This window comes from Stylophora pistillata, chromosome 10, assembly GCF_964205215.1.
Source record: "Stylophora pistillata chromosome 10, jaStyPist1.2, whole genome shotgun sequence".
In the NCBI taxonomy this organism is placed as follows: domain Eukaryota; kingdom Metazoa; phylum Cnidaria; class Anthozoa; order Scleractinia; family Pocilloporidae; genus Stylophora; species Stylophora pistillata.
Genome location: NC_142528.1, coordinates 23924610 through 23951500, shown reverse-complemented (window position 1 = coordinate 23951500; position 26891 = coordinate 23924610). Strand labels below are relative to the sequence as shown.

The following is a 26891-nucleotide window of genomic DNA, read 5'->3' as shown; positions in this document are numbered from 1 at the left end:
AGTTTCACGCATGGATATCATATACGCATACTGCTATCCAGAAAGCTTTCGGAGTGACAGGCCGGTTTTTAAAATAATTTTTCTTTTTTCATTTGCCTTCCCGAAAGTAAAGCGGAGTTACTAACTAACAATTATTCTTCGAAATCGAGGCGAATAGCGGCTAAATTAAAGCCACTATTCACCGAGATTGAAAAGAATAATTGTTTTAGTATATACACACAAAGTGATCTCGACAAAATTAAAAGGAAGCCATTTAATGGCAATTTCTGCTTCTGAGACTTTAGCGAAACGCGAGTTTACGCCCTCCAGTTTGTTTTTCATATCATCCACTCGCTCGGAGGTGTACATTGTTGATTAGCCAGAGATAGCGAACCAATCAGATTGCTTGAAACGCCAAGATCACTGAGTGTGTATATACTAACAACTGATATCTCAAGATTGCTGAATTCGTTTTCCCTCAAGTTGCAGCGCTAACAGTCGCGTTCTACATTTCGCTCAAGTTGGGCCCAAAGGTAAACTTTATTTTCTTATTTTCGCCTGAAGTTTTTAAAAAATATTTCCACCCGGCCAACCTCTTACATTATATCCTTTTACTAGAAATTAAAAATGAGACATTTCTACGAGTCACTATAGGAATCGATAATGAGCCGACAGGCTTCATTTTCGACTTTCAATTCCTAAGATGGAAACCTTTTGACATGCGCTTGTCCTCTAGCATGTATTAGTTTGCAAATATGAACAATTTTTGGGTCAATTTTGAAGATTTTGCTGCGAACGGTCGGATAAAAATCTCAAATATTACCCCAATTCGGATTGATAAAAAAAAAGCGAAAAAAAGTCTATATCAAAGAATGAGACATAACAAGCATGGAACTTTACAATTTCTTTTAAGCAGACAAGAAACCAAGAGTCAATTATGCAGTTACAAAGGAAAAAAAAATATTATTAAGAAATAAACCTGATAAGACTGTAATATCAATTTACAGGAGCTTACTCGAACGGAGACAGACTAGGTTTACACTAGAGGAAATTGTTCCGGATTCATGATGAATCCGAAACGTTTTAGTACCGGATTCATTCTGCCGTTTACACGAAAGTGGACGAATCCGAAATAAAAACTTCCCGGTTTGGCCGTGTCTCCGGAGATTTTGAATCCGGAATTTAAAGTGGGAACTTTGAATCCGATAACTTTTGAATCCGGAAAGTTTTGTCGTGTAACCGCTTTTTTTCTCGAATCCGGATATTATTTCCACCTGCAATCTTTTGAGTTTGCGGTGAAACCAAAATGGATCTGGTGCTAACATTGCTGGCGGTCTCCGGTTGCCTAATCTTGTAGCAGCTTCAGGCGATAAATTTTATCATGTGTACCGCAGTATTTCTGAAGAAACGCAAATTATTATTGCAAGGAAGTTTAACGTCAGCCACACTTAATCGCCGACGACGTAGACTGCTTGGCATCTGTCCAACTCAAATTTGCCTCAGTGGCATCTGCATCTACTCTAGCCTTTTTTGGGGGAGGCATTTCCACTTTGTCGATCGAACGACGAAACAACACTGGGCTTGGTAACCATTCCATTTCGAATGTTCCCTGAGTTGTCGTTGTGTGTAAGCGGTCAAGAATCCGAATATCCTTTCAGTGTAAACGCCTACGAATCCGAATACTCCAAAATTGATGAATCCGGAAACATTTACGAATCCGGAAAACTCTCCTCTAGTGTAAACCTAGTCACAGTGAGTGATAATTTTTCTTTCCGACGGTGGAAAGAGAAAGTAGAAAAGCTTGACATCCAAGTAACGTTAAACTGCCAGTCCCTTTTGCCGATGCAGAAGGTTTTAATGAAAAATTAAATTGGACACTTGTCGTGATTCGAGACAAAAGTGTAGCTTTTCCTCCCTTTGATTTTCTTCTCCTTGCCGCCCTGTTAACAAGCAATCGCGCGCGAAAGTTCATACGTCGAAAAGTTAGACTAATTTTCCCCACGGCTGCAACGTCTTTGAGGTGACCTTGGACTTCCTGATCTATGTGAGTGTGTTTCACTATCAATACTTTACCTGACTTTAGGTTGGTAGCTAACTTCTATAGGACTTCGCGTTGAGAGGAAATTTCTCACGGCTTTTGCAATCTTAAGATGATATCAGATATCATTTATATGATTGTGTTTTTAGGGTAGTTTGTTTAATTAAGATCATTCTACCTTGTAGCTTGTTTGCATGTCAACGATGACTCTAAAAGTGCTTTTTGTAAAGAATAAAATGCATAAGTAAATGGCAGGAACTATCGGAACTAGATTCAATCTTAAATTTGCATTAATTGACAAGCAGTAATCCTTTTTGGTGGATCGGCGAAGATCTAAACTGGACTTCTACAACATGAATAAAGAGGGTAAGTTTCTAAAGAAACTGTGGTGCTGCGTCGGTGGGGGTAACAAGGTAATTTGGTTATATCAATTAAGTTGGAATTGTAGGCCACCGTAAAGAGTTAAAAAGCTGAAGTTTCGAGCGTCAGCTCTTTGTCAGAGCTCTGAGAAAGGGCTAACGCTCGAAACGTCAGCTTTTTAACTCTTCACGGTGGCCAATTTATACAATTATAACTTAGTTGATACAACCAAATTACCTTCTACAACGTGGTTGCTTCATTTGACCTATCTGCAGAGCGGAATTTCACAGAAATTAAATTCTAAGCTACTAAATTTATCTAAAGAGACCTTGCCCTTCATAAAACTCCTTGTTTACATTTTGTTTATCAAAGTTTCGCTAATGCTTCCCAATTGTAGACGTTTTCAAGTATCTTTAATGCACTGAGTGCATGCGTGTATGCAGTTGTTTGCTTCTTCTAAGTTGCTTGAAACTCTTTATTTTTGCGTAAATTTTTTTTTTTATCTTAGCCTAAGCATTTCGTTTTCTTTATTGTCATTGAAAAGTGTGAGACCAAAAATGCTGAATACCGACGAATTGTATGAAGAATCTTAAACCCAGGCGCAGGCCTGTCTTAAACCAATGTATTATTTTCTCGCCGCGTGAAAAACAACTAAAACAATGATGAGAAACACCCTTGATAATTGACCCGACAAATCATATTTGGAATTGATTTGGCGTCACTCGACCAAATCAACAATCAATTCTGCCTGAATTACAAGTTTAGAAAAATGGCCTCTGGCTCTCTACCTCTCGAAAATCGTCTATAAGCAATGTTTGCACTAGTGCCTTACAGTAGACTCCATTTGAAAGATTTGTCCCAGAATATGATCGGCTACTCAAATTTAAAGTCGACTAACATGTTATCAGTTTTTAATTAGCCCACCCTCCAAATTCCACTTTTATAGAAAGTAGGTCTGCTTTTCTTAGAGCTCTCTAGAACATGGTCTCTTTGGTGAATCAATTTTATTGTTGCTCAATTCTAAAAAAAGAACATCTGCTGGAGAGTTCACCTTTCACACAAACTTGTCACTAGAATTAGTGCTTTATGTCAAACTTTATGAATGAAAGTTAAACAGCTTGTTTACATATGTGACAGTCGACATCATATTGCGGAGCCCTAGGGCCTTTATTATATCATTTTTCCCACACACGAGCCAACAAGGAAAAACAGAGAAAACTTTACTTTGGATAATTCTCGGGCTTGTTTCATTTATGAAGCTATTAAACCGAGGCGAAGCTTAAGGTAAACGAAAAGAGAACAAAACTGTCCAGACTAATGTCGCAAGGTAAGATGAACTCGAACGCTTTCGATTACGTTTAAGAAAACATTTTGATCGTGGTTTCCCTACCAAAATGCACTATCATTTCTCGATGTGATTTCAATAGAACCTAAACAAATAGTAACCACAAGCGTATAAAAGCCTTGGATATCGCGAGATAAGAGTGTTAAAGTAAAATGGTGACGTGGAATTTACAGACTTCCAGAAAAGAAAAGAAGTAAGTCAAGTAACAGCATATCATTGATTCAAGAACAAGACCTTTTTCTTTTTGGAAATTTTATTTTATTGAGTTAAGAGGCGGTTGATCCTGTTTTACCGGAAAGAATCTAAGACTCATAATAAAAGTTATCTTTTGTTAAACAGTCACAATAAAGGATGTTTACTTTTAGATCTTATTTATTTTTGTTTTTTTTCGGGTTGAGTTAATTTCTTTTGGGGGGCTTCGTCTATGCAATTCGACATTGCTGTCAAGTTGAACGTACGAGCTACTTCGTCAAACGTTTATTCATTAGCGTTCACTCCGAACATATCTAACATATCTAACATATCCTTTGAAAAGGAATTTAGATTGAAATGGAAAAAGAGGAAAACAAAAAAAACAAAAAAAAAGACAAGGAAAAAGAGTTGATGCGGCCAGGGCTCGAAACTCGAGAGGAGAAGGTATATCCTTAGTGCCGGGTACGCAGAGCGTGTAAAATGGCGAAGTTTTGCATTGAAATGAAATTCAATGCACATTAAATACAAGGCTATTCTATTAATTTCCTGCCCTGTCCCCGGCCTGTTAATTGACCAGTGTACAAACTCTGCTCTAACCAATTCCTCCTTTTGTCTCAAGTTAGCGATCGACAAGAACTGTTCAGTAACCTCTCTGCATTTTAGTCTACATTGCTTTTTTACTCCAATATCTACAACTATACAACAGTAGGCACACGTAGTCAGAGACTGCCTTTATTTCAAAATCACGTCATTAAAGTGCATCGTTATTTTCCTGTAATAAGGTAGGCCTCAGAAAAAGAAAAGAATTGCATCATCTTCAATCATGTTTTACTTTTCCAAATAAGCTCATTTTTATGTAGAGTGAGGCATAGAAGCGGGTAATCTTAGTTTCTATTTTTTTATTGTAGGTCTCAAGCAAGTAATAAATGCAAACATGTGGTCGATGTACGAGGTATTCGCCATTGTCTATTCAATAATGGCGGTTCTGGATATCATTGGTAACACGTTCGTCATTCTTGTTGTCCTGCGAAACCAATCAATGAAGACACCTGTCAATTATCTACTTGTCAATCTTGCTGTTGCAGACATACTGGTTGGTATTTTCTTCGGGATACAATTCATAATCACTCCAACTCTAAAGCACCCAGGAGGGAGCACTGGTGATCTTCTATGTAAACTCATTACGGGCGGTGTTCCTGGGTGGGTGGGTGCGGTAACATCTGTCTTCTCGCTGGTTGCCATAGCAATCGAACGTTATTTCGCAGTAATGTATCCACACAGCCAACGGGGTAAACTCACCAGGACAAAGATTGTCATCTTCGTTGTTGTCAGCTGGTTTCTTGCTTTTTTGTGGGCCGGAGTAGGATTTTTCATTACAGTTTACAACGGTGAGTTGCAAAGTTGTGTTCACAGCTGGCCTAAGGATATTTACGCCAATGTTTACACCGTTGGGTGGACTGTGGTGGCGGGAGTAATGCCTTTAGGCATCATGGGTTGCCTGTACGCTCGTGTTGTATACCGACTGTGGTTTAAGGATCAGGAAAACGAGGCTACCCAGAGAGCATTGCTGCGCCACAGAAGGCGTGTCACTAAGCTTGTCATTGCTGTGACAGTTGTTTATACGTTTTGTTGGGTTCCTGAGTTGACCATCTACTTCTTGGGGTTTACAGGGGTTATCAAATTACAGGCGATTCATTTTAATATTGCATCAGCTCTGGTGTTTTTAAACTCCACTGTTAATCCAGTTGTGTACAGCTTGCAGAGCAGGGTTTTTCGAAGACATTTTTGGAACCTTGTCTGTTGTCGAGATGGTCAAAGGATGAACAGTGTGAATCCTGACTTACGGGGCTGATTCGATCTCAAGTACACAGGCAAGGTCAAACTACGGGCCAACGCCAAAGAGCGACGATATCAGACTACTTCAAATTAGGGAGACAAATAACCTGCAGCGATGATAAAACGGATCTCCTTACCACCTCTCCAAAAAGACAATGTTCCTTAAAATTATCTCATTGATAAACGCATCGCTATATTTTACACTCTTTGGAACCTCCCTACGGTGACTAAACGCTCTCTTTTTCAAGCAGTAGCAAGCGAAGAAACTCTCTGGAGATAACATGTGTTCACACGTTTTATTTTCTGTGGAGCGAGATTTTTTTGTAGGAACACAAGAGTCCATGGTCGGGATGGTGAAATGACATAGAACACTGCTCTTTTCCCCGTTATACCGCTCGCCGACATTGCCGACTCTTGCCCTACGCACTAACATGCTTCTAGAGTCGCCCTTTACCTTGACTTTCGGTTGCTGTTGGGAGCAGCACGGGATGCCCCTTCATTGTCGACTCCTTGCAGAGAGGTGCAACAGTAATTTATTGTATGTACTTTAATGAGAGCTACAAGTATTCTCCCCCCGGTCAATAAAACATGCAGAATTTATACGTACATTTAAGCACCTCAATGAGCGTGTATATATTTGTGACGACGATTACGTTCAAGTTTGATCATAAATTTATAAAAAATTAACTCATGATAATCTACTTTTCCATATATCCTATGCAGGCAGATACGTGACGTAAGTCAGCATTATCACAGTTTTGAACATCTATCTGAACAAGGCTAATTGTAATTTTTTTTTTTCAGAGGGTTTTCCGATGACCTTGAATAAAGACATAACCGTTGTCATTCTGTAGCTACTCTTTTTAAGTGCCCTATTTTTCCTATAAAAACATGCACTTGCTGGGTAGTGATAAAGGGCCACTATGACGGTTAGGAAGAGGGGAAACCGCCGGAGGATCTCGCGCTCACCTCGGCTCGTATCCTAAAGAGATAACGCACAGGATTCTATCCCGAGATAGCCTAGCCTTCGGGGAGAGAGTAATGCAGGAGAAATTCCCGTTCCCATTCCCCCACTCTCTTCCCCAGAGCCACTCGTTTCTTTTTTCCGTCGGGAGATCTCGATCGTCCAATCAAGTGCCCTCTGCGTCTGTTTCGCGATTTTACGCGCGCCTGCTTTGTTGCTTCTCCACAAACTGAGGACCTTTCACTGCTAGAGCCCAGGCTCCCTCGCAGCGTGTTACAGGATGTCACGTAATGCTTCCTCAGAAGGAGACCAACAACAAGTTCTTCACGACGTTCCCAGTATTCTTGCGTTACGATGAAGATGAAAGTCTAAACCAGCGTAGAACGTAAAATTGGTAAAAAATTCTTGCATTTTCGTCAAATCCATGATTTTCATTAGCTCACTCTTCTGAACGCAAAAGTTGTCGATGATCCTTGCTAGAACTTGCATGCGCAAATTAAGTGTACGCTGAATGCAAATCATTGCTGTTTCCAGGACTGCAGGTCACATGAGGATCATGTGAATATTACTGTAACACATTCAAATCAAGATTTAAGATGGTGCAGTGAGGTGAGTCTAACGAAAAGCCTCAAAACCACCTTGATCCTAACTTGGGAAAGAGTACCATATAACCCCATACATTAATTATGCATTCCACTTCTTTGTCTTCTATGACATAACTTTAAAAACAAACTATCAGTCTGAATGCATAATTAATGTATGGGGTGACATGGTACTCTTTCCCTAACTTGGAAAGAGATAAAAATTTGGCTGAACTTTCGTCGTAATTATGTTTACTTCGATTGGAATCCAGATGTTACTCATTATCATCTAGTGCCAGTATCTGGGCATTAGTTAAGCTAAATTAAGGCATAGCAATTATTATTTTTGTTGCAGCCGGCCACGAAACCTTGTGAGACTGCAGATCATAGGCTTGCACAGAGTTATACCAAAAATATTTGACCATGTGTGCAATCCTGCAGTTGGCAGTTTTGTCCTCTGTACTTAGTATTGTTGCTCAAGCCAAGAATATCAGTCAGCCTTACATAATATTCATCTTGGCTGATGATTTGGTGAGTACTGTGAGTTAAGTACTTGGCCCTGAAGAGTGACGAGCATCTAATTTCTCTGTATGATATCACCCCTGAATCACACATTAAGGTTAGGTGAATAAAGGAAATGATCACCTAATGAAGAAGCTCTTGATTGTTAAACAAATTCTCCTTGTCAACACCCTAGGAAATGTATACAGAACTGTATGGAGAATATGTATTCTGATGTTGGTGTGTAAAGAGTTTATAGGACCACATGTTATTGCAGGTTAATTGTGATTATTATTTTTTGTAAATTTTGAAATATACTGTGGTTTTTCCCTGTTTTGCTTTTCTTTGTTTATCAATTTTCATTCGTACCTACTGTAAAGGAAATTACCAGTTTATGCAAAGAGTAGTTTTTTTTTTTACCCTGTCACTCCAAGATCTGATTGTTAATTCTCCCTTTTAGCTACTAGATATTTTCTTGTAAGTTGGTTGCAAGAGTTTGCTGTGAGATCAAGATAACAACTTCTACGTGATAAGTTTGAGAATTCTCATTAGGGACCTTAAGCAACCATGACGGTGACAGCAACGAGGACGTGGAAAAACAAGAGATCTAATTGGCAGAACAAGAGCCCAGCATGTGTATTTTGAAACTTTGTACATTTCTTAGCTGTCCTATGCAAAACAACAATGCGAAATCACCAAAATTTCCGTTGTCTGCGAACTGAAACCGCGACGGCAAATTATTTTAATTTCCATTTGGAACTCCACACTGCTTTTATACGTCATTGAAGTTAAGCTGTGGCGTCATATGAGACAGTAAGCTCATGCAGCCATTTTTAAAATTCTAACTAAGAGTAGAAATTCATTTTTTAAACGAAGTCTTCCTTGGCCGCCTCCCGGTTAGCTCAATTGGTAGAGTGCCGGACTGTTGTGCGGGAGGTTGTGAGTTCAAATCCGGCCGGACCAACACTCAGGGTCTTTATTTAACTGAAAAGAAAGTGCTGCCTTTGTAATAATATCTGCAAATGGTTAGACTTTCTAGTCTTCTCGGATAGGGACAATAAATGGAGGTCCAGTCTCCTGCAGGGTTAGGTTAGGAGACGTTAATTTCCCACACACGAGATTACTGTGTGATGGATGTCCTCCCCGGGGTGGGATGGGTGGGTAAAAAAGGGGTTAGGTGTCAATTCGAACAAAAGTTCTGTTCCTTTCTCCTGCCATTCCTGTGGCGAAAGAATTAAACTTAAACTTAAACTTAAACTGGCATTGCCGTTCTGACTGCTCAAGGTCCCTAATACCTTTATGTGGACAGTATTGTGCAGCTATTGTGAGGAGAAGTTATATGTTAATCACCTCTTGGAGTTAAGGGGTTGAAAGAAATTAGGAGATATCGATAATTATATGGCAGGCTGATGTGTTCTTCTTTTTTTTACATTTTAGGGGTGGGATGATGTGAGTTTTCATGGCTCAAAGCAAATTCCAACTCCTAATATTGATGGTCTAGCAAACAGTGGAGTGATCTTGAATAACTACTATGTGTCACCAATTTGCTCACCAAGTCGCAGTGCTATCATGACTGGAAAATATCCAATACATACAGGTAAATATATAATACAAACAGGTAAATATCCTAAACAGGCATGCAAATATTCATATTCAAACAAGGATATCTTTTGTGATTTAAATTTTATATTATTTTGTATTTTACTGCTAGTTTGAGTATAAGTGTAAATGATATAGATTATGAAAAAAATGTGATTAACTATGAAGCAAACTAAAAAGTTTATTTTTTTCACAAGGAAATTGAACCACCAGATAAAGGCAGCCAAAAAAACTTTTATATCTAGGTTTTGTGGTGAGATTATAAAGCAACCAATGCAGCAGTTATCTTGAATAATTAACTTTATGGTCTGATTGCAAGAATCTAACATGAATGACAGTTGAAAGAAAATTGTACACAAGTGAATGAGGGTTTTTAGAGGGAAGTTTTCCAGTGAACCTCTGATTAAATTTTTTCTCTGATGACCATTTCTAGGAATGCAACACAGTGTTATCATGGGTGGAGAGCCTTTTGGGTTAGGTCTGGAGGAGAAATTACTACCTCAGTATCTCAAGGAATTGGGTTATGCCACTCATGCTGTGGGAAAGGTACAGATTTGAATAATTCTGATCTATCATAAGAGTAGACTTAAAATGTGTACCTTTTCATGGGTGCCAGGGCATGAGATGCAAAGCTGCAAAAGAAGAGATGTTGAGAGGCCCAGCATGAGGAATAGGAGCCATTTCAGAAGCCATTGTATTCCTAGTTAAATGATCATGGCAAAGAGTTTACGTGTTTGTTGACAGCATTAATTTGTTTTGGAACTAAGTCCTTTAGGTCAGCTCTGAAAAGGGCCCAGCTCTCATATGGAACTAGTAAAGGTACAAGGAAAGTGCTTTTAAAAACTCCATTTCCAAGTATCTTTCATTTCATGATGTTTGGTTCAATTTATCTGTCAGTGGCATCTGGGATTCTTCAAGTATGACTATACCCCAACCAAACGAGGATTTGACTCATTCTTTGGTTACTGGCTCGGTGCTGGTGACTACTGGGATCAATCTGAGGCTGAAATGTATGGTTCGTGGGGACTGGACCTTAGGAACAATACGGAGGTACATGTACTAAAATTTCCTCAGTATTTAATTGAAAATACATTTTTATTATACCAAAAGTGATTCATGTGAGCCTCTACAAATCCCAACTGCATAATATCATAATTACTGTTGTCATCATCATCATCATCATCATCATCTTTTTTCATAGAAGGAGTATACATTATCAGACTCATCTTTTTTGTCCAACACACTTTGGTCCATTAAACCAAACAGGCAATCCAACTAGCTTACGCAAATCGTATAATTTATTCCAGTATATTATTATTCGATCTAGAGAAAGAAATGAAATACATTTGAGAAACTGAACAGGATCTATCGATACATAAACACACAAGTGAAACTATTAGCTAGAATTACAGCACTGATAACTTACTTCTTTGGCGATGTCTAGTAGTATTGTTTCACGGTATACAGGTCAGCAACAGATATAACAGGTCAGGGTATAACAGATTACGGGTTAGCGCGACAGGTCAGAAAAACATGAACGTCACTTCGAATCTAAAACATCTGAACTGAAAGCAGACTTATTCACGTGGCTTAATTGCGTAACTTAGTGTCAATCAAAGTCAATCAGGAAATCAAGTTAATAATTCATTGTATTAACGAAACACACTTTATTCTACTTCATGCCTTGGCTGCAATCCAGCTCTTCAACCTGACCTTGCCTCTCTCCGACAGAATGACTTCATATATTTTTGGACCAATGCATAAGAATTCCCTTTCTGAATTTCACAGCCTGTGCATAACCAGTGGGGTAACTACCGCACCTACATGTTCACAGACCATGCTATAAATTTGATCAACTCACACAACACCTCCAAACCACTCTTTTTGTACCTGGCACATGAAGCAGTTCATAGTGCAAATGCACATCAACCACTACAGGCACCAAAGGATCTGATTAACAAGTTCAAAGACAGCATCCATGATGAGGATCGGCGAGTTTTTGCAGCAATGGCTACAGCACTTGATCAATCTGTTGGAAAGGTGAAGGGTGGAATGCAAACTTCATACGATCTTGAATATATTGGTTGAGAACAAAAATGATGCTATTTGATCTTGCTGATTGTTGAAATGCATGCAATAGTTTTGGGAATTAAGGGCCAGATTTGTGTTAGATAGAATCTACTAGGTACTGAGGTCATAATTTTATTGTAAGGAGAAATTAGATGCTGGTCACTCTTATGGGTCAAAGGGTTAATGGAGGCATGGTTGTAAATCGCGGAATATTACGCTGCGCCTAGGCAAATTGTAACAGAGTTCTGCATTGCAAGAAGCCTTTTGTGACCATTTCCATGCTCTTTCTGCTGGATTTGATTGTTACACCTACTGAAAAGAAGGTTTGTTCTTGAACCAAGTTGCCCATCAAGCTGGAGCTAGTCCTGGTTTCTACAACATGAACATGAACATGAAGCAACCAGGAGTATTACAACACCCCCCCTTCACCCTGGATGGGATTAAGGCTATAGCTACCCCCTCCCCCTCCCCCTCCCCCTCCCCCTCCCCCTCCCCCCCCTTCCCCTCCCCCTCCCCCTCCCCCCCCTTCAGCATCATTTAATCAGGCAGCTCTGAAAATTCACTCAGGCTGGTATTCATTTACACTCCTGGGCCGGGTGGAGAAAAGCACTGTGAGAGTACAGTGTATCCCAAGAACAGGACACAATGACGCGGCCAGATCTCAAATCCAGGCCTCTTGAGGCGAAGTCCAGCGCACTGACTGTACGGCCACCGTGTCTCCCATTTATACATACAGATCTAAGTAAAAATCAACTCAAATGAAAATTTTGTCTTCAGTTTCTACTGAATTACGCTATTTGTTACATTAGGTGGTCGACGCTCTAAAGGCACGAGGAATGTATGATAACTCTATCATTGTGTTTAGTACTGACAATGGTGGACCAGCTGACGGTGTGAATCGGAACACAGCTTGCAATTATCCACTGAGAGGAACCAAGTATACTTTGTGGGAAGGTAAATAATGAATGGTAAATGATTATAATAAGGATACGACGATGAGGAACACAAACTAGATTATTAACTAAGGATAAAATGAGTTAGAGCAGTTTCTAAGGTGTCGAAAGTAACCGGCGTATCAAGAAATGGTCTATTGTTCGGGCTCAACTTCACACATTAAGTAGTGGACAATAGTCCTTTTGTTCTCTGTAGCGCTGAGGGACTTTGGCCGAAGCGACGTGAAAAAGTTCGTGACTAATCGGAAAAAAACTTTTGGCATCACAATTTAGCTATTTTGGAAGAGTAGGTAGCGCATATTTGCACACGACAGGTAAATTGTCACCGGGGTACCCCAAGGGAAAATTGAACGCTGATTTAGCCGCTCCGGGGGAGTGGGTAGCGTAAATTTGTCTCGTCGAGTCAACTCTCAATGGTCTACCCCAGGAAAAAATTGACCGCTAATGCGGCAGTGCACACATCGAGAATTCAAAATACGTTATGTCTCATTCAGACCATCTCTCTCCGTATAAATCTTTCTTCAGAAGCTGTCATGGTTTAAACTAGAGGCGTCATAGTTCTAAACTAAAGTCTAGCCTTTCCGAGCGTTTAAATTTCCCGTTCGTATGCTAATCGGAAACTTCGACAAATCCCTCGTGTGTTCTGAAGCTGTTGCGCCATTGTTCAAAAATGGCCATATCGGGTCATTTTTCGCTTGTCTAACAAAGCCTATTGTTATCAAAGTTGAGCCACTTTTCTTGATACGGGCGTTGCACGACAGAGCTGAATAACGTTTACGCATGCGCCAGGTTTTGCCGCGGAAACATGGATTTTGAGTCATTCGCATGGTTGATTTCCTATTCTGTTGCTTCGAGACGTCGTTTTCCCTGCCGCTTTTCTTTTACAGAACAACTTCCAAAAATTTTGTACACCCCCTAAAAATTTTCAAAAATTAATTTTCTCCTTTAAACCTTTGGAAATAGGAAAGTGCCTTCGACGAAAACAGAGTTCCTCGGTTTTAAAGGTCAGCCCTTATTATTTTCCGCTAATTTCGCTAAATTTTAGACCTAGGACACTTGAGCCCGCGTTGTTGACCGCATACCCGCTGACGTAGCATTTCATTATTCAGCTCTGTCGCATTGCACGAGTTTGCTTTACATTGTTCTGTGATTGGTCCAGAAAACTCGTGCTACTCTCTCCACCAGTCAGGTGCAAAATTAAAGCTATTCATGACTTGGTCACCCGTGTTTTCCCGCGCTTTCCCGCGCTCTAGGAAGTCGGCTTGGTTTTACTTTGAGTTCTCATTGCCTCTTCAAAATATTTTCTTTCTTTTGACACGCCGTTAGGATTGCTGTGGTTTTGGTTTTTTACTACACTCAATTTTTTTAGTAGCTAATCCACAGATTTGTTATCTGAGGATGGGGTCATTTACATGAAGCGATTCTAAAAATCAGTGAACCTCCATGTTAAAAAATATGATAACGAAAAGAAAATCAGCGAATGATCTTTCATTGTTCTTAAATCCATCAGGAGGAATCAGGGGAACCTCTTTCGTTCACAGCCCTCTCTTGGCATCTACAGGCCGCGTGAGCATGGACCTAATGCATCTCTCAGATTGGCTCCCTACGCTCTACGTGCGCGGGGGTGGGGACGTGCACAAGCTCCTAAACATAGATGGGTACGATATGTGGCCTTCTTTGTCTAGGGGCGAGAGGTCTCCCCGGAAGGAACTGGTGCATAACATCGACCCAGTGTCGTGGGCGTCTGCGCTGCGATATAAACAATGGAAACTGTTGGTGAATGAAAGTGAGAAATGTGTCTCGGGATGTCTTAGACTTGTACTGTAAAACTGTCTTTCATCGCAAACCTTCCGTCATCTCGGCTTGAAATGACGTGCCTCGGCTGTAATTTTTTTCGGGGATATGTCGCACTAAGGCTACATTTCTGGGTGTGAGCTTGAGTTCGTGTTTCCATTTAACCCTTTAAACCTTAAAGAGTGACCGGCATTTGATTTCTCCACACAATAATACGGCTGGGTCATTCATCAACATCATAAGAATTCAGGAAATGTTCACCAACCTAATAAGCTTTGATTTATAAACAAATTCTCCTCGTTAACTATAGGAAATGTATAGAGAACAGTGTGGAGAATATGCATACTGATGTTAGGGTCTAAAGGGTTAATTTTAACTTTTCCCAAAGCGTAGGAAACTCCAACCATTATTACTCGCCAGAGTTTTGAGCTGTGACACTTCGCACTTATTGTCTGGTATTGAAATGGTATCAAGGTCTGTTGGGGAGGCTTTCCATAATATTAATCCCTGTTTCGTTTTCGCGCCAGGTCGAATTCTCCTCTGACTGAACTGCTAAGAGCTCGCCAGCGCGTAAAGGGCTTGGTTTACTTGCGACAAGGAGTGTACACTCTGCAAGGATGGTTTATGTCGGAAACGTAGAGTGTAGAAATAGAATAAAAAAAAATATTGACTTTTTAGGCTTGGTTAGCGAGTTATTAAGCTATTATTGACTATCGTTTTGGTTATACTGTCATTAATTATCAATACATATTTACCTCTGTCAAGCTGACGGTGGTGGTCGTGATGGATGGTACCCACCGCCGGGGATCGAGGGAAACGATCAACGACTGCGAAATTTCACCACCACCCTCCCCTCTCTGAAAAACGCGGTTGTGACGTGCGGACCGCCGCCGGCCGAGCCTACAAAGTGTGGCGTCAAGGATGGACCATGCCTCTTTAATATCCAGGAGGATCCATGTGAATACAACAACATGGCCGAGAAAGAGAAGGACGTGCTGAATATGATGTTGCAACTACTGGAGAAGTACAAAGCGACTATGGCACCGATTAGAAATAAACCCTACGACAAGAATGCGGATCCCAAACTCCATGACGGTGTGTGGACAGCGTGGTGTGACGAGAAACCGAATGAGAACTGTGGGCAGTAGTGTCAGGGCACTTGGTTCGGTTAATCGTCGCCTAGCGGGGGTGGGGGTTTTAAAAGAATCAAGTTAGAAATGATTGAAATTTGGTATTCTTAGTAACTAGGTAAGGAATCAGTTTAACGTCTGAGTCCGGGCTTAGGTTTGCGTCTTCCAAATTAATTTTTTTCGAAACGCCGTAAGGCAAAAACCTTTTAATGAAAGAGAAAAAAATTACCGTGATAATGTACCTGTTATGGAAGTGTCTCCTCGGATTAGTCAGTAAACCTTTTAATTCCCAAGATCCAATCGTTAATTCTCCCCCCTAAACGCTACACATTCCTTGTGAATTAGTTACGGGAATTTGATGTTAGATCTACCTGATAAGTTAAAGTATTCTCATCAACTGTTTTCTGGACAACGAGTGGATATTATATGGAGAGGTTACATGTTAATCACCTTTTAAAGGGTTAAATGAAGCTGCAGTTCAGATAGAATGTACTTTCGACATGGGTTTGCCACAGGTAACTGATACCGGAAATGAATGATCGCTTTTAGTACTGTGTCGCGAGATAGATCTTTCTTTTACATACCCTGTGGCATTAATTAGAGGATGGAAAAACTACATGAGGAAAACCAAGGAGACCGAAATTAAAGCCAAGACTAACAATAGAAAAATAAGAAAGAGAAGGATCGTGATTGTAAGTTACAAAAAAAGGCAGTGTGGGAATTAGCAGACATAAATGAAAAAAGCCATAGGAAGATTTTGAAGGTCTTGTAACAAACATCTCTTAGTGAACCGATATAATGCAACTATCATCTTATTATGGCTAAATTCTTTCGTACCCAAGATGCTTCAGAGCTAGCTTCGGATCACCACTCATTTATTCCTTCAAATTTTACTTGCAACGCTTTGTCTTCATTGAAACCATCGACCGATTACAGTTCTCAATCTCGAAAATATTTCTGCCTCCAAATGCTTTCGTAAAAATCGTTAACTTACAAAGAAAGTACAAAGGGAGTAGAAACATTAGCGAGTGTCTTTGATAAAGCAAACAAAAAATTCTACATAAAATTCTAATGAATATGTCAGCCGTACGACTGTTTTCCAATAATCCACAGGAAACAACCCATAAAAATGTGTATACTGTCCAAGCTGTATACAGTATTTTGAATGCAGTATTCTCAAGGAACTAATGCTAGCTGCCAAAGTGTTAATCATCATACAATATATCATTTTTTTAAAGTTCGTTTTCTTCTTTAGGTCATACTTTGGCGTTAGTTTTAAATCCAAACTCGACTGTCTTTCAGTGGGGCGAATGTTTTGATGTGACAATCAAAAATTCGAAGTTCATTTTGGCCTGTCATGCTGTCGTCGGTTAAACTAAAAGGTTGTAGAGGTGTGTGTTCTCCAGTTACCGTTAGGTACACTCTTTTACAACATCTAAAAATAAAACTATCGAACAAGAGTTTACCACAATTTCACCCTCCACATAATCTTTAAGTCCATATATTACTACAGCAAAGCAGCGCATTTTGATTGAGTGTCTAAAACTATTTCAAGAGCTATTAAAACGACTGACCAGAACTGACGAGAAACATGGGTACACTGTATGAAGTGAGAGAAAACACACCCGTACAAGTCGTGATTGGTTTAAGTTTTGCATCTGATTTGTTTAGAAGATGGCTTGAGTCTTCTATACTAAGAGAGAAGTAAAGCAAATCAATGCAACCCCGGTTTACTTTCGACAATCAGATGAAAATTGCACTCCATATTGCAAGCTAGAAAAACTTGACATTGAGTCGCGAAATTAACCCGGGATTGCATTGATTTTGCTTTACTTTGCTGTGATTGGTGCAGTAAACTCGCGCCACTCTCTCAACCAATCAGATGCAAACAAACAGCAATCAGGACTTGGTCATCCGCGTTTTCCCGCGCTTTAAGCAGTTTCCTCGTTTCTACTTTGAGTTCTCATTGGCCCCTCAACGTATATTTCTTTCTTCTGATTGGCCGTTGTTATCACTTTGGGTTAGGTTTCACGACACTCAATCGAAACGCCTTCTAATCGTCCCATGCGATCCAAGCTCCACCATGATATTTTGGATTAGCCTTGGGGTCTATGGGCTGGTTTCTGGGCGTGACACTGGATTTTCTGTATTTCTCCAACTTTGCCAACAATTCCTGAACGATATCGTTGTGTTGACTCGCCAGATTCACATACTCGCAAGGATCTTTCTCGATATCAAACAAGCAAGGTCCGTCAGATTTGGTACATGTGGGTGGGTCGCTGGGCGGTGAGTCGCATTTTACCACTGCGTTTTTTAAGGTGTGGTTAAAAATGTTTGATTGTTCATATCCGGGTGGAGGATACCATCCATTCCATCCTTTGCCTGCAACACATAATGAACGCATTTAGCCCCTTCTAGTCTACGGAATTTAATTGCATTTCTCAGTTGAGCGGGCTCGTGCAAAACGAGCGCGACACAAGCGCGATACAAGCGCGAGAGGAGGAACGTGGATCGATCTTTACGCGCGTCTTCTTCCTTCCTTAATTTTGCGCCTTGACTCACCATTGCCCCTACTTTTCTTTATATAGAGTTCGTGAGTCTGGCGTTGATTGGTAAGGAAACCCGGGAAAAAACAGTTGTGCTGCAGTGCAGGATGGAAGCTTCACAATCGCACAATATTCTTGTTTTAGCGTTCACAAATAACTGGATAATTAATAGAAAGTTTCATGTGTCAGCCAGGTCTAGAAAAGCTCAACATGACCAACAACATAACATCTGTTGCATTTCCTTAGCATTCAACTCCAATATCAAAGACAGTTGTGCAAGTGAGGCCATTGGATAATTCAGAACTTTTCGTTCAAAGTCTACCGGTCTCCTCAAATTACGCTATAGTTTTACACGTTAAGCGAAGCAGCATTTAAGGTCGGTTTTTCCTAATAGTGGATGATATATGCATACAGAGCGTGATATTTCAAATTCACTTACTAGCATTAACAACTATCTTCCACTGCCCATACCGCATAGCAGCCTCCCCACCACTTGGATGAATATTATGCAGTAATTCTTGACGAGGGGAACTCTCTCCATCGGAGATGGTAGCCCACATATCGACCCCATCAAGGTTACTAAGCTTGCTAGTGTCTCCTCCCGCTAAACCATATAAGGTAGGAACCCAGTCCGACACGTGCATCAGGTCCAGGCTTACTCGGCCGCTTGACTTCAACAAGGGACTGTGAACGAAGGCTGCTCCGCGAACTCCGCCTGTACATGAAACTTTCAGTTAAAAACCACTTTTCACAAAGTAAACGAAATAAGGGTTGTCCTTATTGGAAAGTAAAGAAACGCAAATGTCAACCTTCACATTTTTTCAGGCCGAGGAACGCTTTCCTGATCAATTCTCCTGAAGTACAACTTGAATTAATATTTTTCTCAAACTTTGCCCAGTAGTTGTCAGTTTGTCTGGTAGGATCTCGAATTTTGAAATAAGAACACTGGGTTTCCAAACTCACTCAAGGTCAACGCAACCATGTTGATATCCATATAATTCCTCACGATAGACTGACAGTTATATTTGCGACTTCTTGCTAAATTCACTTCTCACTGCCTCCCAGTTAGCTCATGGGATAGAGTGCTGGACTGTTGTGCGGGAGGTAGAGGGTTCGATCCCCGGCCGGACCAACACTCAAGGTCTTAAAACAACTGAGAAGAATGTGCTACCTTTCTATAACATCAAGAAATGGTTAGATACTCTAGTCTTCTCGGAGAGGAACGAATAAATGGAGGTCTCGTCTCCTGCAGGGTTCGGGGTAGGAGATGTTAATTTCCCACGCACGAGATAACTGTGTGATGGATGTCCTGCCCTGGGGTGGTTACTGGGTAGGAATTGACCCTGAAAAGCCCCCATGGGGAGTAGTCAATTAACATATGTATCAGATGTAACAGCTACCTGTTTCCTATCCTGCACTGAGTGTGTGGGTATTAATGTAGCTCGGTCTACAGTGACTGCCGTTTCGCTATAAAGTCGTTAATTTGATACAAGTCAATTCGATATATCGACAAAGTCGATTTGATACTTTTATACAGTCATTTCGATACATACTAGTGGTGGAGTGATTGGCTATAAACCGAAGAGTGCATCGAATCGACTTCAGTTTGTATCGAATCGACTTGTATCGAAACGACTTTGTGTCGAAACAACCGGTCCCGGTCACCATACTCCTCTCTGCAAAAAACTGATGATCCACCTCGCGAGCGAGCTGCAGCCATAAAAAAAAGCCGCGACTAGACTTGTACCGATGTTAGGACGCTCAAGCGGAAAATAAACATACTGCAAAGAGTTAGTAAGGTGACAAGGTGAAATATCGAAGCACGTCATTAATTGGTCAGATTTCAGCCTGGGCTTCTAAAGCCTTTAATTTTTCTTAAGTACTTTTTGCCTTTGTCAATGTCAAATTGGAACTTTTTTTCGTGAAACACTGCAAAAATTGCATATACCTTCCCACAGAGTAGCTTTCACACCACGCAAAGGAAAGTTGGATGCCATGTTCTTGTCAAACCCGTTTGCAGGGCCGCCATTGTCTGTTGTGAAAATGATCACAGAGTTATTGTACAAACCGTTTGCTACCAGGGCTTCTGTTACCTAAATACAAGAGAAAGCGATAGATATCAACTCAGTTAAGTACAAAATACTTAAGAGGCTATACGTTAAGAAGGAAAAGCCAGAAGTGTTATGTTATTGGGCAAGATACTCAAGTGTCACTCTCCACCTAGGAGTTGAAATGGGTACCAGTGAGCGGTCAGGAAGCCAAAACGAAATGCTAAGGAGGGGGGGGGGGGGGTTGGAGGTGGTAACCTGCGATGAACTAGCGTCCCATTTTAGGAGAGTAGCAATACTATTACGAGGCAATTTTGGTTTTATCAACTGAGTTGATAATGTAATATAGTCACCTTAAAGAGTTTCAAAGCTGACGTTTAGACGAAGGGCTAACGCTCGAAAGGTCAGCTTTGAAACTCTTTGCGGTGGCCAATTGACATTATCACCTCAGTTGATAAAACCGAAATTACCTTGTTTCCCCCACCGACGCAACACCACAATTTCTTTAGAAACTTACCCTCTTTATTCATTTGTAATACAATTAGTCGCCTTATATTACAGAAACCGAGAAAAGCTTCGGTTGGATGAGCCACTCGCCTCGACTTTAACAACAGACTTAACCGAATTACATGGTTTAACAAAAAAAAATGCAAATATCAAACTTGAAAAAGTATTTTTTCAAGATTAACAAAATGGAGACGTGTTCTCCCTCCCGCCCTTTGTTGGTTTTTTTTTTTTTTTGTCACGCAACGCATTCTCTCTCCCATCAAATCCGTTACGGGACAAGACCAAACAATAGCTACCAAGAAGAACATTTGTGATGCATCCCCAGCCCTACTTTTACCTTTCCAACAGAATCATCCAAGGCAGTAACCATTGCAGCATAGATTCTCCTTCGCTCATCCTCGATGTGTTTAAACTTCTTGATTAGTTCCTCAGGGGCTTGGAGAGGCTGTATCCCATTTGCACTGTGCACTGCTTGATGGGGCAGATACAGATACAAAGGCTTGGAATGATCATGTGATTGGATAATGTCAATGGCCAAGGTAGTGAATAGTTCAGTGCTGTACATGCCCCATTTGGTAAAGTCATTCTGAACAAAAGTAGGCAAAGTGGAACAATCTGTTTCACTCTTTTAAATGCCATATTTCAAAGGTTTTACTAAAAGCTAGTTACCAGCCGTCTAGGGTTGCCTATAAGACTTCTTGTAGCCATCTTTTTAGCCTGCGTCCCCTTCACCGAGAACAGGCACCTACTGCACTCGAAACCCTTGCCATTCAGTTTGCTTAATCCTTTCCCTAATCCTACTTATGAAAGCGATTAACAGAATGTTGGGTTTGTGAAAAAATTTGAGAATTTGTAAAGTTAAGTCAGTGGGGTAAGGGATCTAGGGTATTTTTCTTTGGCATGGAAATAGTGATTAGATTTAAACTTTTTTGACAGTATATATGATTTTCATTTACTAAATGTTTAACATGGAAGAGGTGGGGAAATGTTAAATAAATTTGGGGGTGAATTCGATAAACACATACCGTCCAGTAACCCTGAATTTTCATTTTTGTAACTTAAAGGTAGAAGTGAGTCAGCTCTGATTTACTAACTGGATGGACCTTCAAAATCATCAATTTATACAATGAGGTTTAACCCTGTAACTCCCGGAATGGTTTAGCATGAAACTTTTAGTTCTTATTAACTGAGCGGGAGGTCTGTAATATGGGAGAATCTTGACTGAGGTACAGTACAGACCGAATGCAGTGAGGTCTGTACCAGGGACCAAGGTCAAGATTCTCCCATACAGACCAACCTAGCTTGGTTAATAAGATGTTTATTGTATGGCTGTGTCTTATATGTCAATTTTTTATATTCTTTGTACCTTTTTTTTCTAGACTGGTCTAGATGCTGGTCTAGATGGGAAAATCTAGACTGCTTTCAATATTGGCTGATAGTTTCTAAAGAAACTGTTTGGGGCTGCGGCAGTGGGGGTAACGAAATAATTTAAATATATCAACAAAGTTGAAATGATAAATTGGCCCCTTTTATGATTATAAAAGCTGACGTTTCGAGCATTAGCCCTTCGTCAGGGCGAATGACGAAGGGCTAATGCTTGAAATGTCAGCTTTTATAATCGTAACGGTGGCCAATTTACCATTTTATCAACTTTGTTGATATATTCAAATTATTTTGCTTTCAATATTGATTTCAGCCAATCAAATTTGTGAATTCGGTAGTTCCCAGTCCTTGTGAGACACTGCCATATAATAATTCCTTATAATATCCAGACATTATCCAGCAAACAGGTAATGAAAATATGGCTCAAACTTATCAGGAAGTTGTTATCCTGAGCTAACACCAAATTGTTGTCAGTACCTAATTAACGAAGAAACGTGTAGCAGCTAGAGGGGAGAATTAACAATCTGATCTTGGCAGTTATAAAGGGTTAAAAGAGCTATTCTAATCATTTATAAGACTGTTTTCTGATATAATTTGGATATATCAACAAAGTTATGGTAAATTGGCCACCGCAATGATTACAAAAGCTGACGTTTCGAGCATTAGCCCTTCGTCGGAGTGATGAAGGGCTAACGCTCGAAACATCAGCTTTAATTTGTAATCATAACGGTGGCCAATTTACCATTTCAACTTTGTTGATATATCCAAATTATTTCGTTACCCCCACTGATGCAGCCCCAAACAGTTTCTTTAGAAACTATCAGCCTGTTTTCTGATATACAATATCCCTCTACTGTATCCCTCATGTTTACTGGATAACAATTGATTCAGTGATTAGCACATTTGGGCTCAGATGTTGGCCATATTGGATAAAAAATATTCCAGTGCATGATGTTATTTACCCTTCAAAAAAAAAATTCCAGCCAAAAGAACTAACATCTTGCAGTGAAAAAATTAAACTTTCACATATTAAACTTTCACTAACCTCAGTGTTGTTATGAAAATCCAGTCCCCACCCCTGGCCAGGAGCATCCGATGAATGGTCCCAGTAATCTTCTTTGCCACTCCAATAGCCAAAGAATGAGTCAAATCCACGCTTGGTGGGGGTGTATTCTGACTTAAAGAAACCCAGATGCCACTGAAGGCGACCAAAAATGGAAAAAAAAAACCTCAATGAAATTAATTTCCAAGTAAAAATAGGTGGTGAGATCCTGCCAATACCAATCCCAGGTGTGTCCCAGGTGGATCACAAATAGGATCCTGCTATTTAAGAACATCCTGCACAGATCCCTTTAAATATTTGTGAAGGATCCCTAGTCCCCTAAGTATTCCAATCAGACTTTTACTACAAACTTCAAATGTAGAAATAGGAAATGATCAAAGCAGTCAGCCCTAATAATTTACAATAAAATAATATCATATAGTGATTATTAACAATAAATGCTTCACGCCAAACCTTGCCAACTCCATGAGTTGCATAACCAAATTCTTTAAGGTACTGTGGAATGAGAGTCTCATTCAAGCCCAGTCCATATGGCTGAGCAGCCAGAATAACACCGGACTGCATACCTAATGAAAGTTGAATTTACCTAAATGTAAAATCACAACTATTGCTCATACATAAAATAGAATTCATCAACTTAAAGGAAAATATTTTCGACAGCCATGTTGTCTGATTTCCAGGCTGAGGGTCAAAATAGGATCAGGGATTTTTATCAATGACATTCTCTTAAAGCAAAACCCTTAAACAGATGATAAGACCTTCAAGATTAACCCTCCAACTCTGAGAAGTGATTCACATGTTACTTCTCCCTACAATATCCATACATTCTCCAGTAAACAGGTAATGAGAATACTCAAATTTATCAGCTAGAAGTTGTTACCTTGATCTTCCACCAAATTCTTATAACTAATTTACAATAAATGAGTTATGTATACTGCTAGAAACTAAGGAGAATTAACAATCATTTCTTGTGAGTTAATCGCTTATCTATTTCTTCCATGCCGCTTTAAACCATTAACAATGAAAAAAAAAAAAAAAAATGATTGCATAATAGATAAATATACAATCTCAGCTTGATGTACAAATGTACCTGAGAGTACTTTTCATGCATCAAAGGCAAAGTGTGAAATGGCAGCGAACAAACCTGTATGGATCGGATGTTTGCCAGTCATAATTGCACTACGAGTGGGAGTGCATATGGGTTGTACATAGTAATTGTTGAGGATAACACCATCCTTGGCAAGTTTGTCAATGTTTGGTGTAGGGATCTGGTTAGACCCATGAAAACTTATATCATCCCAACCCTAAAAGTAAAATAAAATAAAAAATCAAACAGAACAGATATTTCATTTTAAAAACATTAAATGTGTATAAGAGGCTAAGAATTGGGTGGCTATATCCTGCAATTCCACAATCAGGTGATAAGCATGCAGAAAGTTGGTTGAAAAAACATCGCTGACATGGCTTATGACTAATTGTAATACAGTGTAAGATATATTTCTCTTAAGATTATCTTATTTCTTTAAACATCAGATAGTTACCCTTTAACATCCAAAACCATGTCCAATTCAGAGCCTTACTTGGGAATAAACTTCAGAATCTGTATATGTATCCATACCTGAGTTATGCATGCATTAGGCATGAAAAGTTTAATTTAATTGTTGTCTGTGCATTTTGAAAAAGGGATTGAATAACCACAGGGAAGCAAATGGTTCAAGGAAGTAAGCCATTATGTGAGATTCTTGCCTCTCCCTAGCAATATACTCCAGCTTCTGCTCACAGCCAATTCCATGGGTCATTTTTATCACTAAACCCCACATTTACAGGTCTTACCAAGTCATCTGCCACAATGAATACTATGTGAGGCTTGGAGCTTTCCTTGTCTGCACATGACAGAGGCAAGTGGTTGAGCAAAGCAAATGCAAAGACTTGGCTCAGAAATGTCCACTGCATCTTTCTCAGCTGATGGTCAGAAATAAATCAACACTGTTACAAATAATATCCATAGCTCAGTAGGCCATAGAACTGATCCTGCTAGGTACTACTCTGATGGGGAGAAGAGGAGGAATGGCAAGGACTTGGGGAAACTCAAGATCCCAAAGCAGTAGGTTACACCATGGAAAAAATAACCTTTTCTTTAAGTGTTGGTCTTGGTGGTGGAACAACAGCCTCGTGTTTGCAAGGGGGTGAAGAAATTATTCTGGGGGAGTGTAACTTGTGCGTGAGTGATCGATACACGAATGGTTTCCCTCCCATTTCTCCTTTAAATTTAAAATATTTCAACAACATGTAACTTGCGCTATCGTAAACTGCTATTCGGTTTGCGGAAAGTTAAAATGGTAACGTTGAACATGTGGCCTGTCAATAAAGTACACATCAAGAAAATTATTATGTAATTGTAACGCTTCACTAAGCTAACAAACTGTAAGGCCAACTGATCTTTTTAGCAATCGAAGATCAAGCACAACTGGCTGATCTTTTAAACCTGAAACAAATTGAAATCTACGCGATGACCTGAGATAGGACCAAGTTCTCTTGTTACTTGTTGGGTCTTAGAAAATTACCCTACCTTTCTCCACGGGACAGGTTTCAACTGAAGCTCGTGACTTTCCTGTGATTTCAACTTGGTCCATAAGTGGGGACTGGGAACAACAACAATGCATTGTGGAACCCAAGCTACCCTCTAATGTGGAAAGAATTAAGAAAAGTCAGGGGAGGGGTAAAGAAGGGACTAGCATTTGGAAGAAAGGTACAGTGGAACCTCAATTTAACGAATCTCTATATAATGAAATAATTTGAATATATCAACAAAGTTGAAATGGTCAATTGGCCACCGTTAAGATTATAAAAGCTGACGTTTCGAGCGTTAGCCCTTCGTCGGAGCGAATATGGGAATTGTGGGTTGTGTGTGCTTTTAAAGGCAGAAAAGGAGCTACGTGATTGGTGGGAACATGGCAACGAGAAAAAATTAAAAAATTAATTTACTGGTGTTTTTCTCGTTGCCATGTTCCCACCAATCACGTAGCTCCTTTTTCTGCCTTTAAAAGCACGCACAACCCACAATTCCCCTATTCGCTCCGACGAAGGGCTAACGCTCGAAACGTCAGCTCTTAACATCGTGACGGAGGCCAATTTACCATTTCAACTTTGTTGATATATATATTCAAATTATTTCGTTACCCCCACCGACGTAACCCCAAACAGTTTCTTTAGAAACTATCAGCCTCCTCTATATAATGCAGTCCTCGGTATAACAAAAGATACTTCAGTTTCAGCCCCGGCTAAAGTCACAGTAAAATGTATGCCACAGAACCTCGATAGAACAAACCAATTACCCCAGTCCCTTGGCACTTCGTTAAATCGAGGTTCCACTGTTATTTTGAAAGCGAGTCAGTAGATACATTAAGAGACCGGTTCTGGGACATTTTTAAAAAAATTCAGTAAGTCTCCTGAGTTTATACATCACTTATCATCTCTCCTGTCTTTCTTACTCCAATTTCTCGCGCCACTGAAGTAAGAAAGACGGGAGAGATGACGAGTGAGACCTTGACAGCGGTGAAAAATATTCTGGAGACTCATTTTTTGAAAAAATGTTCCAGAACTGGTCTTTTGTATCTACACGACTAAGTAGCAAACCTGCCCTTGGCTCTTCAGTTTTGCACGTGACTTCTACCACCAACTGCTGGCTGCCATTATCTGTCACAGTAATTTCGCAGGCAAAGACATTGAGAGCAACTCCGGATCTCAGAAACCTCTGTAAAGCCACTTAACACAACATCTAGTCTGCTTACAGCCCAAGAGTTCACTACCATATCGTCACCGTCTTTGACGCGAGCGGATTAGGAGTCACGAGGGATTTAATGAGCGCAAACGTCACAAGATTTCTTTGCGCGCTCACCCCGCGCTTCCTCGATTTCAAGTCAGTGATACAAGACCATGTGAAATGACAGCCGCGGATGTGATGGCCTGCCAGGCGAGCTGGGTTATGCAAGATACATAACT

The 26891-nt window shown here is 40.1% G+C and overlaps 3 protein-coding genes across 4 annotated transcripts; 2 read left to right on the top strand and 1 right to left on the bottom strand.

Annotated features, from left to right (window-relative positions):
• Window positions 1–436: 436 nt before the first annotated feature.
• Window positions 437–6599, top strand: LOC111321468 (QRFP-like peptide receptor). Its single transcript, XM_022924356.2, has 2 exons — window positions 437–512; window positions 4823–6599. The coding sequence occupies exon 2, from the start codon at window positions 4849–4851 to the stop codon at window positions 5764–5766; it is 918 nt and encodes a 305-aa protein (XP_022780091.2). The 5' UTR covers window positions 437–512; window positions 4823–4848; the 3' UTR covers window positions 5767–6599.
• A 371-nt stretch (window positions 6600–6970) lies between these two features.
• Window positions 6971–16579, top strand: LOC111321463 (arylsulfatase J). 2 transcript variants are annotated; one of them, XM_088734590.1, is made up of 10 exons: window positions 6971–7108; window positions 7249–7323; window positions 7651–7826; window positions 9234–9393; window positions 9829–9941; window positions 10293–10445; window positions 11184–11435; window positions 12275–12419; window positions 13929–14204; window positions 14978–16579. In XM_088734590.1, the coding sequence occupies exons 3-10, from the start codon at window positions 7719–7721 to the stop codon at window positions 15358–15360; spliced, it is 1590 nt and encodes a 529-aa protein (XP_088590716.1). In that variant the 5' UTR covers window positions 6971–7108; window positions 7249–7323; window positions 7651–7718; the 3' UTR covers window positions 15361–16579. The 2 variants fall into 2 exon arrangements, with proteins under 2 accessions (XP_088590716.1, XP_088590717.1); XM_088734591.1 differs by lacking the exons at window positions 6971–7108; window positions 7249–7323; window positions 7651–7826 and adding an exon at window positions 8047–8073.
• Window positions 16201–25608, bottom strand: LOC111321385 (arylsulfatase B). The gene is made up of 9 exons (XM_022924240.2): window positions 25459–25608; window positions 24723–24851; window positions 24034–24193; window positions 23343–23455; window positions 22872–23024; window positions 20781–21029; window positions 19837–19981; window positions 18328–18603; window positions 16201–17724 (listed from the first exon to the last, which is right to left on the bottom strand). The coding sequence occupies exons 2-9, from the start codon at window positions 24840–24842 to the stop codon at window positions 17396–17398; spliced, it is 1545 nt and encodes a 514-aa protein (XP_022779975.1). The 5' UTR covers window positions 24843–24851; window positions 25459–25608; the 3' UTR covers window positions 16201–17395.
• Window positions 25609–26891: the final 1283 nt, after the last annotated feature.